The sequence below is a fragment of the Dipteris shenzhenensis genome, chromosome 27 (assembly GCF_047967505.1).
Source record: "Dipteris shenzhenensis isolate YYH24624 ecotype China chromosome 27, Dip_SZ_1.0, whole genome shotgun sequence".
Classification (NCBI taxonomy): Eukaryota; Viridiplantae; Streptophyta; class Polypodiopsida; order Gleicheniales; family Dipteridaceae; genus Dipteris; species Dipteris shenzhenensis.
In genome coordinates, this window is record NC_141622.1 from 15,017,801 (window position 1) to 15,036,165 (window position 18,365).

The window sequence follows — 18,365 nt, forward strand, 5'->3', positions numbered from 1 at the left end:
TGAACCCAAAATAAGAGCTCTAGGCCCTTTTTGTAGTCAACCCAAAATAAGAGCTCTAGGCCCTTTTTGTAGTCTTGTGCTAAAAATAGCAGTTTTTAATTGCACCACTCTTTGGGCCCCCCTATTGCACACTTTGGCCCTAGGAATTAATTGCCTAGTAACTAAGCGCACATTCACTATTTCCAAGGACCCACTAGGAATTTTAATTCCCCAAGTCCCGCCCCATGGCCGGACCCTGGTGCCCCAGAGGCTCAAGGCAGTCACGCGCCGATTACGGGAGTCGCAAATCAAAAGTCCCATAATTTCACGTCCTCGTGACACACACCTTCACTCCACAAGAGCATATCGAGAAGCTCTAAAGGGAGAATCATGAGTTGAAAATGCAGATGGATAGTGTACTCAAGCGCCTAGCTACACTAGAGACTCAGTTAGAAAAGCAATCTAGCCAAGAACGCATTCAAGAAGCTGTATACCAATGTGTGAGTGATCCTCCTTCAGATGTTATTTCCAAGCTTGATAATTTGATTTCCCATGAGGTCAAATCAAAACTCAATAAACATGCGTATTTAGCATTTAAGGAAGAGAAAGCTAGGGAGAAGCTTGCACTTAATGCGCAGATTGGGGATTTGCCAGAGAATTGTCGAGGCGAGGATTTAAAAGTTCTTTTACCATTTGAGCAATGCCTTGATAACATAGTGAAAGCCATGCCCATGATCACTTGGGACAATCAAGTAGTCGAGGAATTCCAACGCACACCACAAAATCATGCCATCATCACATTTAAGACTCGAGAGGATAGGTTGGCAATCCTTCGGCAAACCAAAGCCTTAAAAGGCACCAGATCTAGATAGCAGAAGATCTTACCTCTCAACAACTCAAGATGAAGGCTAGTGAACTCCAAAAGGTACGAGAAGCTCGAAAGAATGGCAAGTGGACAATATATAGTGAAGGCATTGCTCTAATTAAAGATTTTAAATCGGCTAAGATACCAATGTAGATGTGGAGACGCTCAGTCCATGACTGATGTAATAAATAAGTCTCAAGACATTAGGATGGACTCTCAGACCCTAACAGGTATCTTGGTTTGGATGGACTCTCAGTCCTTAACTGATTCTAGTTTTGTTTAGTCTCATAGACCTTTCGGCCTTTCATAGACTATAATATTCTCTCTCTCTCTCTCTCTCTCTCTCTCTCTCTCTCTCTCTCTCTCTCTCTCTCTCTCCTCAGAGAGTACTTACTCAAGCGATGGGGCTTGGCCACATCATCAAACACCTCTCAGAGCAAGATCAAAGAGTTCTTCCCATCGAGTGACATTGCTCGCCCAATCTCTAGCCACAGACGTGGCATAGACCCCGACCCGACGACCGCAGCATCACACACGAGACATCAAGGGGACACATCGATCACTCACGCGACCTCCCGTCATTGTTTAGACCCGGGATACGTCCCATGAGAGTCACGGTGGCTCTGGTCTTGCCTTGACGGGCGCCAGCGTCCCATCACCGGCTATGCACCAGCCAGGGCCACATGACATACGGAGGATCCCGCTCCGCTCCAGTCCTTTTCTTTTCATTGTTACATCCAGATGTATTTGATTATGTATTATCAGACTTAGGATTCAGCACGGGTGATGATGCTCGTTTCAGTAGCTCCACCCTTACTCTGATTTGTATTAGGTTTTCTTTCAGTCTCATAGACCCATCGGTCTTCCGAAGACTCTACTAAAGTTTCTCTCTCTCTCTCTCTCTCTCTCTCTCTCTCTCTCTCTCTCTCTCCTAGACCCATCGGTCTTCCGAAGACTCTAATAAAGTTCTCTCTCTCTCTCTCTCTCTCTCTCTCTCTCTCTCTCTCTCTCTCTCTCTCTCTCTCTCTCTCTCTCTCTCAGCCTCTCCCTCCCGCTAGCCTCTCCCCGCTCAGCCTCTCCTCTCCCGTTAGCCTCTCCTCTCCCGTTAGCCTCTCTCTCTCTCTCTCTCTCTCTCTCTCTCTCTCTCTCTCTCTCTCTCTCTCTCTCTCTCTCCACCCCGTCCGTACCTCCGTACCTTCGTCGTCCGTACCCAAGTCCGTAAAACCCGTGAGCATTCAACCAGTACCGTACAGTCATGTCGTCAATACCTCTCCCCCCGTCCGTACAGCAAGTCAACATGCAGTCAATACTGTACCACCCATCAACAGAAGCCGTACATCTCCATTCGTACCTCTCCCTCCGTACCCGTTAGAAGCAACTCACTATTCCTAACCCCGAGTTGGGCTAAACCCCCAACTCAACCCGGGGGTTAGGTTAAGCTAGGGGGTTCAAACAGACAGCCAACTATGGACTATTGGCCTACCCTTTCCTCCAAGTCCCCCTCAACTCCTTCAACATCCATCAAGACTCGATACTCTACAGTTGCAGCCATGACACCCTCTCCATATGCACAGAATTACCAACAAGAAGGCTCAAACCGACCCATCCTTGGGCAGCAGGATCAGATCTTTTATCTGCAGCAGGCAGTGAGAGAGCTACGGTTGGAACTGGCAGAAGTAAAGGCTCGACTTCACATTCTGGAAGGGCCTGGTAAGCAGGCAGTAATTGATGAGGCTGTAAAATCTTGTAAGGATTCCCCACCTACCCCGCAGCTAGTCTCTACAGTCAAAGATCTTGTTCACACTGAAGTACAAACTACTAAGAAGGAAGTGATTGTGGAAGTAAACACCAAAGCATGTAAGTCAGATATTCAAGCAGAGATTAAAGAACACGAAGCTAGATGTGATAATGTGTTGAAGATTAGAATAGGGGGACTCCCAGAAGATTGGTAGAAAGAGGAGGACACATATAGTGAAATATTGACAAAGATCAAAGCAAGCTTGCCCAACATTGAATGGGTAGATGATGATGAGCAACATGACGACGACTCCAGGCCAATCAAGCTCTGGGACTCCTTAAACAATTTCAAACTTGGACGGAATTGGCCCTAAAGGTTGATTGAAGTCTTTCCCAATGGGACAATACAACTTGAGCATTTGCAAGGGAATGTGTTCCCCGAGTTGTATAATGTGAGAAAAGGGAATGTGTTCCTGGGTCACATAGGCTCAAATCCATGTCACACAGTTGACAAGGCCTTGGTTGTGCCATGTGTGTCAGCCAGTTTGTTGTCTAGTGACAATAGAAGGGAATGCGCTGCATGTAGCCACCTGGCAGTCTAAAGGTTAGGAAGGCATTGATTTTAGTTTGCTAATATCCAAGAAGGGGGTGCTCTACTGAATCAACGAAGCTCTGGCAAAGGAGATCCTAGATTCTTATGATGATGAGGATCATAGTGTTGTCATCCAAGATGTGCGCATTTGTTTGACCTTTGGATTGTTAGAAGAGGGATTCCGGATGAAGACTCCAACAAACGATGTGATCCTTATTTCGACCATGGCACTCATCTTCTCAAGGGTATCTGATTCGCAAGGCATTCGACAAAGGTCTCCGAGTAGTCTACAAGTTTCTATCAGAATTCATCGGGTTGAAAAAGAGTGCAGGGTATGTGCCAAGGCAGTATGTGGCTCCGATGATCACGGCTGTGGATGACTCTAGGGAGGTAGAATGATTCTCTACCTTCGACAAGACTTTTGGGTCGCAATTCAAAGATGTCAGCAAAGGCCAGGCATATTGCAAGATCGGGCCACGTTTTGTGTATGTTGCACCCATATCAGGTGAGGTACATTGGCCTGAAACATTTCACTAAAAAGGTCATGCTATCCTTACATTGAACTCAAAAGATAATCTTACAAGTTGAAGGGCACCAAAGTATGGATAGCAGAGGAGCTTACACAAGCTCCACTTAAGATTAAGGCAACTGAATTAGCTAAAGTCAAGGCTGCCAAAAAGGATGGAAAATGGGCAGTTTACCGTGAAGGGGTAGCACTAATCAGAGAGTTCAAATCAAAACCAAAAGACTCTCAGTCTTAAACTGATGTATGGCTATTTACTCTTCCAGACTATCATGTAGCGTTAATAGACTCTCTCTCTCTCTCTCTCTCTCTCTCTCTCTCTCTCGTGTAGGAATGAATAGATTAATTAAAAAATTAAAAACTAAATGGACCCCTTACATTTATGTACCGCTTCCTACAAAGATGCAAAATTACATTTGTAACTTAGAAAGCACATGCATACTCAATCAAACTCTCTTTCGAAACTAAAAGAAAAATGGGCTATTCAACTCCCCGCTTGCCTAAGGCCGATACACCATAGATAAAAGACTTCATATCTAAGATTGTGTGTAATTTTTTCATTATTTTTCTTGGATTGTACCTCTTGTGTATTAGTAAAGTGATCAAATTACTACATCGAGTGATAAAAGACTCCTTAGTTGTACGAAGGCAGAAAAATCTATGGAATCGGGAAGAAATGACTCCATATTTTGCAGAATCAGAAATATTTGAGTCAATGTGTGGCATTTTTATAATGTGTAAACCACTATATTCAGGTGGTTCACGTTTATCACATGTATCAACCTCTAATCCTACAGTAGATTGAAAAATTCTAAGATCTAAGAAAACACAAGAATCCCTCTTGAACTGCGGTTCAGTTCACAAGAGTCACGAGGATAGATTCCTTCTCCAAAAGCACAAGCGTCTTTCTACACCAAGTCTTGGAAGTCACGAACATCCGGTACAAATAAATCATCTATAAAACACCTAACTTGGCTAAGCTTATGTAAAATAATAGGGCAGGTATTGTAGAAATAAGACGTTGCATAAACTCAAATTAATAAGTGAAAAGATAAAAGTTCGCTAAAAAGGAAGCACAATTAGTGCCCATAGGGATTCCTATAATTTGTTGAAACAAAGAATCAACTGTTGTGATGTAAAGATTATCTAAAAGCAAATCTATCCAAGAGCAAACATCTTCAACACTTAAAAACTTCAGCCACTAGCTTTTTGATTCTGAAATTCAGAATTTCCAAGTCGATCTTTGTGTAAAGCGTAGTAAAATGAGCATAAAATATTGAAAAGAAGCATGCCTGTTGTGTGTCTTTATTAACTGTGCATGTGCATGCGTGTGTGTGTGTGTGTGTGTCTGTGTGTGTGTGTGTGTGTTTGAGAGAGTTTTGTATGTGTGTGCGTGCGCGCACACGCTAAGCATGTGCTGGTGTGTGTGTGGAGCGTGAGAGAGAGGAGGTCGAGAGAGAGAGGGTCTCTGCTGTCAGCCTCGCCAAGATCCCGTACAGACTCCCCTCCTGTCCATACACCTGTACGGTAGCCGTACGTCTACCGTACGGCCGTACGAACAGGCCTGCCTCTTCCCTGCATTTTCGTTCCTGTTTGCATCGCCATCGCCGTACCTTTTCTGAAGCCCCTTCTGTACATCCGTACACCCCTGTCCTTTTCCGTACAGCCTAGTCACCCCGTGTCCCGTCAGCATCTCTGTCCAGTTTTCTTCTTCCGTACAGTTTCTGCGTGCCCTATCAGCATCCCCGTACGGTTCAGTCTCTTCCGTACAACCTCCTCCGTACAGCCCGTACTTTTTCCGTACTCTTTGCCCTGTACAAACCCTGCCATACCGTTGTGGTTTTTTCTGCAACTTCTTCAATTCTGCCCTGCTTACCTCCATGGAGGACCAGCTTAAAAGTTATTCCCGGAAGGACTTATCCCGGCACTCCAAAGACAGCAGGTCGATTTCTCTACCGCAGCCTCTGTAGATGCTCACTATGTTTTCGACATGCTCAAGGATGAATTTCACCACAGCCGAAAGAAGTGGGCCAAACCTCCCCCGGCCCTTAAGTATAAGCTGAAGCTGCCCTCATTGGTCGCTCCTCTCCGAAAGTTCTCTCTGCAAGCACTTATCATTTTCTCCCCAGGGAAGTTACCTTCAGCAAATGATGTGGCTCAGTGGATTCAGGCTTTGTTGGGAGGTTGCTTTATTGAAGGAGTATACTTTGCTTCTCGAGGTTTTTATGAAGTGCACTTTGTGGATGCCTCATATCGTCAGCAGATATTGGAGATGTCACCTCTATTCTATGGCAGACAAATGGTGCATGTGATCAGATAGCAAGAGGGAATGATCAACCCATAGTGCACATGTGAAACTAGCATACTGTTGAGCATGCAACAAATACCATCTGTCAAGTCGAGCCCAGTAATGAGTAAAGGCATTGTGACGGTATGTATAACCCATATCTCTATCCCTTGTTGAGAGCCATAAATCTTCTGCATGCAAGAAAGAAAGCATATCCTCCCAATGTCGAAGCTCAGTGGGGATCATGTGAGAACGATGAGTGGTGTTGTCTTGGATGGCAGGCAAGTTATTAAAGTCTCCACACAAAAAGGCATTGGACAGCCATGGATATTATTTGAGGGAGGCCCACATTCGAGCTCTTGTCGCAGAAGTTTGAGAGGCATAAACAGATGCTATTTCATAAAGATCAGCATGACAGATGCATCTGATCACCATCCATCGACCCTGGGGGTCATTGTAAGCAACCGTGGGCCGCATATCATGTTTCACCAGCATGCAGACCCCCGAAAAGTGCATTGTACCAGCATAAAAAATATCATAACCAGCAAAGTGGCCTTGCTGGCCAGCCAAGAAGTGTTGGTTGTGTTCCTGTAAATTATGGCATATGTGCAATTTTATTTGCCTCTTCTTCCTTGGTCTTTTAAGCATTTGGCTTCCTATATGTCCCAGGCTATGGAGATATTTTGGAAAAGCAAATCTCACAAAAAGGCTTTGCGACTACTTCCCATGCAGTCTGTTTGTTCTCCTAAGACTCATGGGGGACTGAATATTCTCAATCTTCAGTTTCATATGTTGGCAAGAAAGAGCACGATGATTGCTGATTTTTTTCAGCAAAAACAGCCATGGGCTATTATGTTAGCAGCTATGTGTGGAAACATGACGTCCCATGCATATGGGCATTGGATTACAGATCACTGGGAAGCAGTCATGACCACATTTCAGGGAAAAATTCCTGGTTGTCATGTTTCTACTGCTTTTATTCATGATTGGAAGAGAATTCTCTCTTATGCTAAATGGTCAGGTGCTTCTTCCCATCATGGTAATTCTCTTCGCTTGGAAAGCATCCATTGAAGCAAGGTGTTTGAATCGCCTCTTGCTTTACAGGCACCTATTAAAGCATACAATTTTATGAAATTGGGCATAAGATTTGTCGGAGATGTTGTGGATCAACATGGTTATGTGCTTTCATTTCCGCAAGCTTGCAGGACATTCCCCTTGGGTCTGCATTATAGGCCCATTTGGAGAATACTTACGATTATGTTGCAGCCATTTGTTCCTGTTCTGCCACTGTATGTACAGGACAGATTACTGGACTGGAATCTGACATCCTTATCTCCTGCTACCTGTTCACTTTCAATGCATGATCTGGCCTCCTTGATGGTCTACACATTTCTTCTTCCACCGCCATGGATTGATAAGCATGCCAACACTTTTTGGAATTTGGATAGGCCTTTATCTTGGTGGCAATCACAACTCAAGAAATTTTGGAAAGCTAAATTGCCATTGAAACAGAGGCTTTTCTTTTGGAGATGTATAGTGGGAGCTTTTTCCATTGGGGTGACATTGGCAGCACGTCGTATTGCTTCCTCTTTTTGCCCCCGTTGCTCTCATCACCGTGAGACAGTTCCCCATTTGTTATGGTCTTGCCCGCACTCTCGGATATTGATCACTCATGTCTCTCATTTGCTGCGGCTTCGGTTTCCCTCTATTAGATTCGGGAAACTCTTCTGGATGTTTGGATGCTTCTCATCTCAGATGTCTCCATTCCTCCTCCTCTTTCACTGGGCTCGTTTCTGGGTAAGTTTTTTGACTGTTTTTGAGTTCTTCCATTAGGCTCCTTTTTGGAGTCTAATGTCATGTACATTGATTTCATGTTAATAATATAGCTACTGGTTTCACAAAAAAAAGTGTGTGTTTGAGAGAGAGAGTACATTGTACGTGAGAGAGAGGGAGAGAGGGCATGAAAAAATTCAAGGTCATTGCTTGTGCGACACAATCATGAAGAATATAGTGAAGAACTACTTACATCCTTGCAAGGCGCTCCTTGTACTCAATGATTTGACCACGAAGAATATGATTTGGGCGCAATGTCTTATCTACACCAATACCGTTAGGGGGAGGTGGCAGCACTTCCCCTGTCTTTGGACTGGTATCATGTAGCCTAAAATCTCAAACAACAAGATACAATACACCACATCAGTAGTCAACTAAATATTGACCATTAAGGTTGTAAATTGAAAATACATTTCAAAACAATAAGTGTTCATAGGAAGTATCCCTAAACCTCAAGATGCTCAGCAACAATTTCAATGAGTGCTCAAGATTCAAATACATTTTTCAAATCCCTACTAGCTAAAAAATGTATCATGGTGTCACATGCATTCTTTACTTACAGCTGCAGTCCATAACAAAACAGTTGACAAAATTTCACATCTACATCCAAGCTGGAATACATGGTCTGAAGAGCATACAAAAGATTTAAGACATTACTAGATGTCAATTATAGAGGAATGTTTGTCTAATCTACCACTTGAGAAGGAAACCAAAGGATTTTTCACAGATGAGTAGCATTTTAGAAGAGTGTTTGTTATGATGACCACAGCAGTTCTGCTACTAAAGAGAGTAGTAGCTTATCTCTAACTCCTCGCAGAGAACACAAGGAAGACCAAGAAGGCTATATGCAAAGCCACAGAAAAGAACAGATTCTCTGCAGAACAAGTAGATACTTGCTTGTTAGGGCATTGATATGCTATGTTGTATAATCTACTAGGTTGCTTTGTCTACCATTCCAATAGGTGTGAGACTGAAGGAGATTTAAGTTTTTTCAGGTTCTTTATTTTATTGCCATGGCCACTGAGCAGAGAGTTGTACAGCCCAATGATGAGATTATCCTTGAGTCATGTGCAAAATGTTGATAAAAGCAAGGTAATCATGAGCATATGCCGTACAGCATGAGCTAGAGATCGTATTGCACTATAATCTCAAAATCCAAAGTAGCATGATTTGTAAGTAATGATGGCTGGTTGCAGAACTTTGGCCTGATATACAGGCCATCATGTTTTTGCCCCCTACCTAAAGCAGTAGATGAAAAGCTCGGCATTGAAATCAATCTAAAGAAGATGCCCATGACATCATGGCTATTCACAAGTGAAGCCATACCTTTCACCACTCTGTAAAGCCATATGTCACACTATCATCCTTGCATTATAGTCTCTTGATAATATTTTACAACCATATACAAGTGCAAATGACCACACTAGCCAGTAAAGACACAAAGCAATAAGACACTTCCTAGCTGTAGAGAAGTAGCAAACTGCTATGTTGTATATTTTATATATGTGTGTGTGTGTGTGCACGCGCGCTTTTTCACCAATGAAAGTTCCCCTCTACGCTACTTGCAAGAGAAACATGACACTTATTTAAGTCTTGGGAGGCCTCTAGTGGTCTAATCATTGGCTCAATCAAAATAACTAGTGATTGAAGCCTTGCCATGGCCACAAAAACACTTTTTGCAACAACATATTGTCATTGAAAGTGCAATGGGCCCCCTCATCTCATAGACCGGAAAGTCCCAATTTATTCATGACAACATCCCAGTTATCATCCTACCTTGCCTAATAAAGTTCTACTCAAATGCAGCCCTTTAGAAGTTTTTCATCCATAGATATCTAAATCCCTTTCAATGTCACAAGCATACTTGTGCAAACACGATTTCATATGGATGAGCTTAATAAAACTTGAATTTAAAATAATTTCATATGTGAAATTAAATCTGAAACAAATTCATTCTCTGATCGGCCGTCTTCTTCCTACAGTCTCTTGCATTTAGAGTTGTTGTCTCATATAGGTCCTTCAAGATGTCCCATGCTGCTATCCCCCAACTCAATGTGCGAGAACACTACATCTGCTGTTGTTCCAATTATCTGCAAGTTTTACTACATTCATCTTCCCATCCACTGTATCCTGGGGTTTAGCTCCCTTTTTGTTGCCACTTCTACACCTTCCGTGCCACCATAGGGCTCCAAGATCCAGCCCGTCTAGTTTAGAGTCACCACAAAACGTGTTTTGAGCTGTAGAGACATTTTGAAATGTACACGGCCTGCTTTTTTGTGAAACCCTAAATTGGGGTTTCTGTGTGAAAAACATACGGCCACCTTTTTTTTATTTTTGCTCCCATCACACCCCTGCACCTGTTCGATGCTGCTGTTGCGCATCCTTGCCTACCTGCTCAACTACTTTACCATTCCACTATAGCCTTTCCATCCCCCATTCCTCATATCCGGAAGCCGTCACATTCCCTTTGCTTGTGCTCTCTCTTGCAGGCTAATTACTGCAGCCTGGGCTGGCTACTCCAGGTGAGAGCTCTCCTCTCCATCCCATTCCCTCATCCCTCTCCATCCCATTCCGTCATCCCTCTCAATCCCATTCCCTCATTCATTTGCTTCACTCCCTCTTCATCCCTAGCAGCATGGACCTTGGAGTAGGCCCTAGCAGCTAGTTTTGAAACATTTCTTTAAAAAACCTCAAAACGTGTTTCTAGAAACATTTCTGGTGACTCTGGTCTAGTTTGCCCAATCTCCAAAGTTTGGAAATGGCATCTGTGAAGCCATTGGAATGAAGATCCTGGAACGGACCCAACACGAAAGACGCAAATATTACAAACTCTGCGATCCAAGCATGACAAAGGCACACTTATCTGAATCTCTGTCACCTTCTTCTCACAGAGCTACGTGTCCTCCAGATGTTAAAGTCAATCTCAAATTCTGCACTTCTTGGAATGAGGTCACCCGGTCCTCTCTTCCAAGCAGTGTGCACTTGTAAGTCACCCTCCAGGCTCTGGGATGCGTAAATTTTACGAGCGAAAACCTATGAGCAGGTTTATCCGAGCGTGTTTTTCAAGAGATTTTTAAAAATGTTTTTCTTTAGGAAACATGGTTTTTACACTTTTATTTTCACTAGAACTAGATCCCTTTATCATAAAAATATACAGACTAGTCACTCATTCATTTTTACACAACATAATTTTCTTATTTAGAGACATCCCTTTGTACCCCTGTTATTACCTTAAAAAACTGTTGATTCCTTTAAGAAACATTCCTCATAATCACACTCAATGTAATAATACTATGCATATATAATTACTTATTAACACATTTATATCATATGGCAATATCTTTTTAGTATTTTTATAGCATATTTATGGACATGTTTCTAAAGAAGTTTAAATTACTATAAATAAGTATTAACTTGGGCTTATATATCACTCTCATAAAATACATGTAATATTTAATACTATATATGAAATATTTTCCAAAATATAACTCCATAGATGTGCTCAAATGGGGTGTTCCGATTAATTTGAGTGGTTGAATGACTATATTTGGACATTGGATATGAAAGTTATGTCACTTTTAAAAGTGTTGTCCAAGGTAGTTTCGCCAGCGAAACTACCTTGGGAGACTTGCTTCAAAGGGGTTTCGCTGGCGAAACTACCTGGATGGCTTGCTTCAATGAGTTTTCTTTGAAGAAACTCTTTCATGAAGATAGGTTGAGAGAGGGTTTTCAATGTCACCCCCTATTAAGTAAAAGTTGTAAGAAGGATCATAAGGGAATTTTAATAGAGAAGTCTACTCTACATGTGGGTTTCTTCAAAAGCCATCCCATTATGCTCTCACCATTCCGACAGATTCACCTAAAGATTTTTGTATAAAATAGGCATTGCTATAATACTTTGCATATTTCTAAGTGAAACTATGTTTTCTTCTGATCGATTTTTGCCATATTTATGCATAGTTGGAAGCTTTTTTTTTCCTTCGCTCGGACGCTCGGAAGATTTCGCTCAGAAAATGCTCGTCCCCCAGGCTCTGATACCATGTTGGAACAACAAATGAAGGTTGCTTACTGTAACCAACACTCCCACAGCGAAAGAATACACTCAGGAATCACATAATGCGTAGATCGTATCTTACACTTAAGTGCACACACCTATGGCAGAAGTATACGCACAGTACCAGAGAGATGCAGATATAATAGAAGTAATACAAAAATATGCCCTCACTCAAGTACAATGTGGACACCACAAAGCTGCTTCACTTATGACCTTGGAGTAAACAATCTTCTGGATCCTTCTGTTGTACTAGCTCCCCCTGCTGCATTCTTGAAGTCTAGATGCTGATTGCAGATCCAACAGACCTCCCGGCTGAACTTCTTCCAGGTGAAGATCTGATAGCACATACGAGCCACTCCTTGAATTAAATGGGCCTATTTATAGGGCTAGAAGTCTCTAGAACTGGCTGACGCAGATTAGGCTTCAACTGACCAGACCCAGAAACTAGCTGACCAGTCTGTATACTCATCGTACTGACCAGGGCGAGACTGCCATGCAGCTGTGTGCAACTGGCCTGACTATACTGCCGACCTACCTATACCTTGCCGACAGGGCCTGACCTGATCCAGCAGACTGCTGGCCCAGTCTGCTTCCTGTCCCATTTGCTGATCTGTTACTGGGCGTATAAATGGCACTATGCTCTGCCAAGTACAGGGCTTTCGCTGCCCTTGTAACTGTTCCATCTGTGTGTCTTTCTGCCCACCATCTCAGGCACAGCAACAGCCTAGGCTGCCCTCTCACGGCAGCCACTTTTCTCTGTTCTTGTCTCTCAAATCTGGCCCCATGGCAGCTTTCTTCTCTACCTACATGGCATCTCTCAGACCCCGCTGCTATAAGTCATCCTCCTGCCCTTCCTCCTTATTTGGGGGCTCAAAGGTAGGGAGTGGCTGCTATATCCCAACATGATCATACGCAAGTTACTCGACAACCGTACGTGCTGGACATGTGCACAGCTCATGTAGGCCATCTTCTCCCAGTTCTAGTGATGCCCTATGGGCCCTGGTATGTGCCTTGAAGGCATAGGTATAGGCACTTAGTTTATTTTGTGCCTTTTATGCCACGTAGGACACTTAGTCCTATGTGACACCTAGGACACTTCGACTCTTTGTACCTTGCACTCTCTTTCGTTTAACGATCCTACAATGGTATCAGAGCCATGTTTTGACTCGTCTCCTGCTCCTAGACTTGCACCAGCTCCCCTCATCCTACCTGCTCCTCCATCCGTACAGTCCGTACCTATGTTTCTGTACAACCACGTACTTGCATTCCGTACAGCCTCCGTACATTGTACTTGCTGTACATTGCATTCCGTACTGCCCTGCACCTGCATCCGTACAGCCGTACTGTGTTCGTACATCGGGCGCCAAAGTGTTTGGAGCCAATGTGGTGTCTCGTGTTTGGTTCCATTGAGCAGAGGCACTCTAGCCTGTCCTTTAGTGTTTTCAAGATTGTTTTTCAGTGGCATTTAACTAATGGAAGTGAGTGGAAATGATGCAATGTGGCTGTAAATGGTGAGAATGCTAAGTTAGTTACATTTTACTACCCTTTAGTTAACCGAAGCCCGGTTTCAGTGGTTTCATTGCTGGGATAGATCTTCGTACAGAGGTGAGCCCTACTAGTGTTGGGTGAAGAAAGCCCCCGTTGCATTCTAGTTACAGCCATAAAACCAGCAAGCATGTCACACTGTGAGAGGTCATTGACTATCTCAAAGCGGGAAGAAGACAGCTTTGAGGGGGAGCACAAGACCAGTGAGGGTAAAGAAGAACAGAATGATAAGGGACAGCATGTTCTTTCGGGGCATGGCACTAAGGTATCCCAAGATGAAGCTGATGAGGCGGAAGAACTAGATGCAGAAGCCCTCTTCAAGATGAAATTGGCAAGTGCAGTGAGCACTTTGACACAATTGACCCAGAATCTAGCTGAGATACTAGATGCCCCTCCCAAGAGCAAAAAGGCAGCCAAGAAGAAGCACAAGAAGCAAAGGCTTATGCACAATGATGCACCTTCCAGTGGACAACTACCCGTGACTCCACCTGTAAACAGTTGCTCCTCTGGCATGGGGAATGCCCCACAAGGCAACAATTTTCAGTCAGTAAATTATGGACAGCAACCTTTTTCCCCTCCGATGATGCGCCTCGGATATTTCGGAGGAGGGTCGGTCTACCAAGCAATGGTGGGACAGCCCACAGAAGGGCTCGGTATGCCTGGCACATACTTGGGAAGTCTTCAACCAGAAATGCAAAATTTTCAGCAACAAATGATGGGCCGTATGCCGGCTGCAAATGCCAACACAATGTATGCAAACATAGGGATGCAGCCCTGAATGCAAATGGGGATGCCAGGGTTTATCAATGGTTCCAATAATATGCCGCAAATGCAAGGAATGGGAATCGGGATATACCTTTGTAAGACTAGAATATATCCAATCATACGAATTTAGATTTTTTGTTGTTCTAAAGTCCAAAAACCTACACGGAAAACGAAAGAGAAGAAAAAAGAGGACAAAAACTTTTGAAAAACAAAAGGAAGACATACTTAGCAAGGAAAGCAAAATACGTCAAATAACCAAAAGAGAAAGAAAACAAGAAATAAACAACAAAGGAAGAAGGTGACTGAGCAAAAATAAACAAGCAAATCAAGAAACAAAATCTTCCAAAAAACAGAAATAAAAACTCTCTCTCTGTCTCTCTCTCTCTCTCTCTCTCTCTCTCTCTCTCATTTAAATATAAAGCAGGGAATGGGACCTGGAATGATCAATCCAGCTATTGGAGTTGGCAATAATGCACAGAGTTTGGACCAGATGATGCCACCACCTTATTTGCAGCCACATGTGTATGACAACATTGCACCCAACGGCAAATTGAAAGACTACAAAGAGAGTTGGGCTGCTGTTAAATTTGAGACATTCAATGGGACACAGGACAAGCTGAGAGCATTGACTTTTGTGCAACAATTTGATGCTGCCTATGCTCGTGGGAACTTCACGGAGTCATCAACGGTCAAGAAGGCAGCCACATTTCTCAAGGGCAATGCACTACAATGGGGGACCAATTTGCTTTTGCAGGGTGAAGCCCCTACCACTTGGGTTGAGTTCAAGGAAGTCTTCTCATCTGCTTGGCCCACCAACACTTTTGAAGTGGATATAATGACAGCATGGCATAAGCTGGATGCCGTGAACTGTAAGAACCTGGAAGAGTACAATAAAAGGTTTTGGGAAGCCTTGCTGCCCGTAAGTTCTTAGAGGCGTGAGGAGATGTCCGAATAGATTGAGAAGTATTCTTGTGGGCTGCCAAAGGAAATTCGGGACTACTACACCAAAACCAAAGTCTCCAATATGTCTCAACTGATAGAAAATGCCACGACGGCTTAGGCCCTCTTGCAAGGGAACAAGGGCAGCAACCAAGAAGCACAAAAGTTTAGGGGTAGCAAGCAGGGAGGCCATAAACATTTCAGAAAATTTGAGCAGCCCATCAAATCTAGATTTGTTGCAGGACAGAGGCGAGGATCGCCTCAAAAGAAGTTGTCAGAGGAAGAGAAGAAGGCCCTCTATGATGCCAACAAATGTTTCATATGCAAGGAAGAGGGCCACCAAGCACACGAATGCCCACACAAGAAGAGGAAGTTTCCCTCGTTTGATCAGAGTGAGAACAAGTGAGAAAAGAAGGATGACCACACGGGTAAGAAGTCAAAACCCACTCTTGGTCTTATGCCAGAGGTCACTGGATCCATACAGGATGTGGATGCCACGGAGTTATGCAGAGCGTGGGGCGAGAGCCAATTTTATAACGCCAGAGCTGGCTAGAAAATTGTGCATAAAGGCAGAAGAGATGGGCCACTATGTAACACAAATATGGCTTGCCCAAGGCATAGTGAGTCAATTACACCGATCATTGGGAAGCTCCGCATGCACATTCAGAGCTACGTAGACACTGAGGAGGTCTACATTATGCTACAGAATGGGTCTGATGTTTTGCTGGGTATACCTTGGCACCACAGGAACGAAGCACTTTTGGATGCCAGAAACAAAACTTTGACTTTGACTCACCGAGGGAAGACTTATGTTTTGGATGCTAAACTGAAGGGAGAATCTATTCCAACTGTATCGGCTTCAGCCATTTCAAATGTAATAAAAAAGCATCTTTCTGCGTACTTGGTTTTAGCTACTGAAAAACAGCCAGCAGAAGAAAACTCTAATTTTTCTAAGCCAACCTTTTTCTAGCGGGTGATGGATGCAAAGAATCAAAGAAACACTTCCTGGAAGTGATATGTTTGGTGGCATCACTATCAAAATACCAATTATTCAATGTCTCATTGACATTTAAAGTGCATGCATCCTTAGAATGGTCATAACTGCAAGTCAAAAAGGCATAAGAGTCATCCTCAGATGTGGCTGTAGTATCTGGACCAGCCACCTGAAAATCAGAAATGCAAGTCAAAAAGGCATAGTCTTCTTCCTCTAAGTTGGCTGAAGCATCACCACCATCATGTGCATGAAGAGTTGAATCTCTAACAGCCATGCTTGTATCCTTTTTCTTTTCCTTTTTCTTTTCCTTGGCAATTCTTTTCTTGCATTCTCCTATGTAGTCACCCGGCTTCTTGCAATAATGACAAACTCCCTTTTTCTTGGGCTTCTCTGCATCGCTCTTAGCCTTGTGAGGAGGCTGTCCAGAATCAGTTTTATGCTGATGTGTAGGCTGATTTGCATGCTGCTTATGCTACCCCTTCCCTTTCGGCTTGAATTTCGAAAGCATGGCATGCTCACGAGTCACCAGCACGTGTGGCCATATTTTTTCGTGTCTGCTCTTCCTGCAACAAAAGCCCTATCAACTCATGAAAGGTGAGAAAATTGCGACCCCCCTCAAAGGCAAGTTCAATGAGGTGTGAAAACCAAGATAAGAGTCCGGAAGAGAATTCAAAGTGGTAGTAACCATCTCTGAATCTGAAATGATCTCATCAATATTCAACAATTGCTCTCGCAAATCGTGAAGTTTGGTGAGGTGCTCAGACATAGAGTCACCCTCATCCATATGAGTATGAGTCAACTCTCTCTTCAGGAAAGAGACCCTGGAATCATTGTGGGCTGCAAACATACACTCCAAAATATCCCAAGCTGCCTTTGAGGCCTTTGCATGACTGAATGTGCGGAATAATAAACCTTTTGACAGAAAGAAAGATTTCTAAAAGTGCTTGTGCATCACATGAATCCCACCTTTTATGTTTCTCTGTGGGAGGCACAACTGCAGCAACCACTGCACCTAGCACTTGTCCTGCACCTTGAGCTTGTCCTCTACCCTTCCTCCACCTTGTTGAGGAGGAGTGGCAGGTGCAACCACATTCTCTGGCCTTGTCTCATCCCCAGTGACATAATCCCACAAATGTTTGCCAACTAAAGGATTGCGTACCATAAGACTCCATAAAGAGTAATTGGTACCATCCAACTTATCATGTGTGAGGACACCAAACACATCATTGGGATTGTTCTGGGCCATAACTGGCAAAGAAAACAAAATGCAGCAAACGTGACAAGAAATATCCCTTCCTGGGATAATGAGGCAGCCTCAAAATGCTCACTGACTTAGCCAATCAATGGCTTAAAATGCATCAGCCCAAAAGCATAAATTCTTCACCAACTCTGCCAAATGTGCCTGCAAAACACTTGCAAATTGGCCAAAAGCCCCAAATCCTGCAAAATGAGTGTCCAAGACCAAACGCCCCAAATTGCAAGGTGAAATTGACCCGAAATCGTGGCAAATCCAAGAAAGCCCCAAATTGGTTGCAAATGCCCAAATTAGACACAATGTGCTCAAATCTGCCCCAAAATTGACCTGAATCACAGCCAAACAATGGCTTCGAAATGCACCTGTGTAGCTGGAACAAAAATACCCCCAGCCGACTCACTTGCTGGTGCTTTATTTCAGGCTGCTGCCCGCCTTCACGAAACCCTCTTCAATCATAACTTCCTTGTCTTCAAGTTCCCTGCTCGTGGAGAAGTTCGAGGGGGAAGGCTTTCCCACGTGGCAAACCAAGATGCAATTGCTGCTTATGCATGAAGAGGTTTGAGATGTTCTTGAGGATGACCAAGTTGAGTTACTTGATCAACAACACCAAAGGATAGCAGAATGTTAAGGCCATTGCCCTCATTGGTCTTTGCTTAGCCGACTCTCTCATCCATCACGTGGATTTCAAGTCAACAGCAGATTTGGAATCGCCTCGAGACCTTGTTTGGTAATAAAATCGCCAACTCTAAAGTCTTTCTAAAGCTCAAGTTTTATGATTTGAAAATGGAAGAGAGCGATGAGTTGAGTATCATCTACCTCTTCTTCAACAACTTTCAAGTTTGAAGAGCCCACCTAATGATGAAGATAAGATGGCTGTCCTTATGAAGAGTATGCATGGAATTTCTCGCTTTGAGCATACTCTTGAAGTCCTTCGCCTTGCCACTACTGCGTTTGATAATATGGTGGCACTCCTCATTGAGAAGGATTGTCGCAATAG

At 43.5% G+C, this 18,365-nt stretch overlaps 1 protein-coding gene across 3 annotated transcripts in view; it reads right to left on the reverse strand.

Annotated features, from left to right (window-relative positions):
* Window positions 1-18,365, reverse strand: part of LOC147883912 (uncharacterized) — a 60,825-nt gene that overhangs the window by 19,543 nt on the left and 22,917 nt on the right. For all 3 annotated transcript variants that reach the window (XM_087398419.1, XM_087398420.1, XM_087398418.1), the window contains one exon: window positions 8,010-8,144. In XM_087398419.1, coding sequence (XP_087254545.1) covers window positions 8,010-8,144 — 135 coding nt within the window. The remainder of the gene's footprint in view (window positions 1-8,009; window positions 8,145-18,365) is intronic.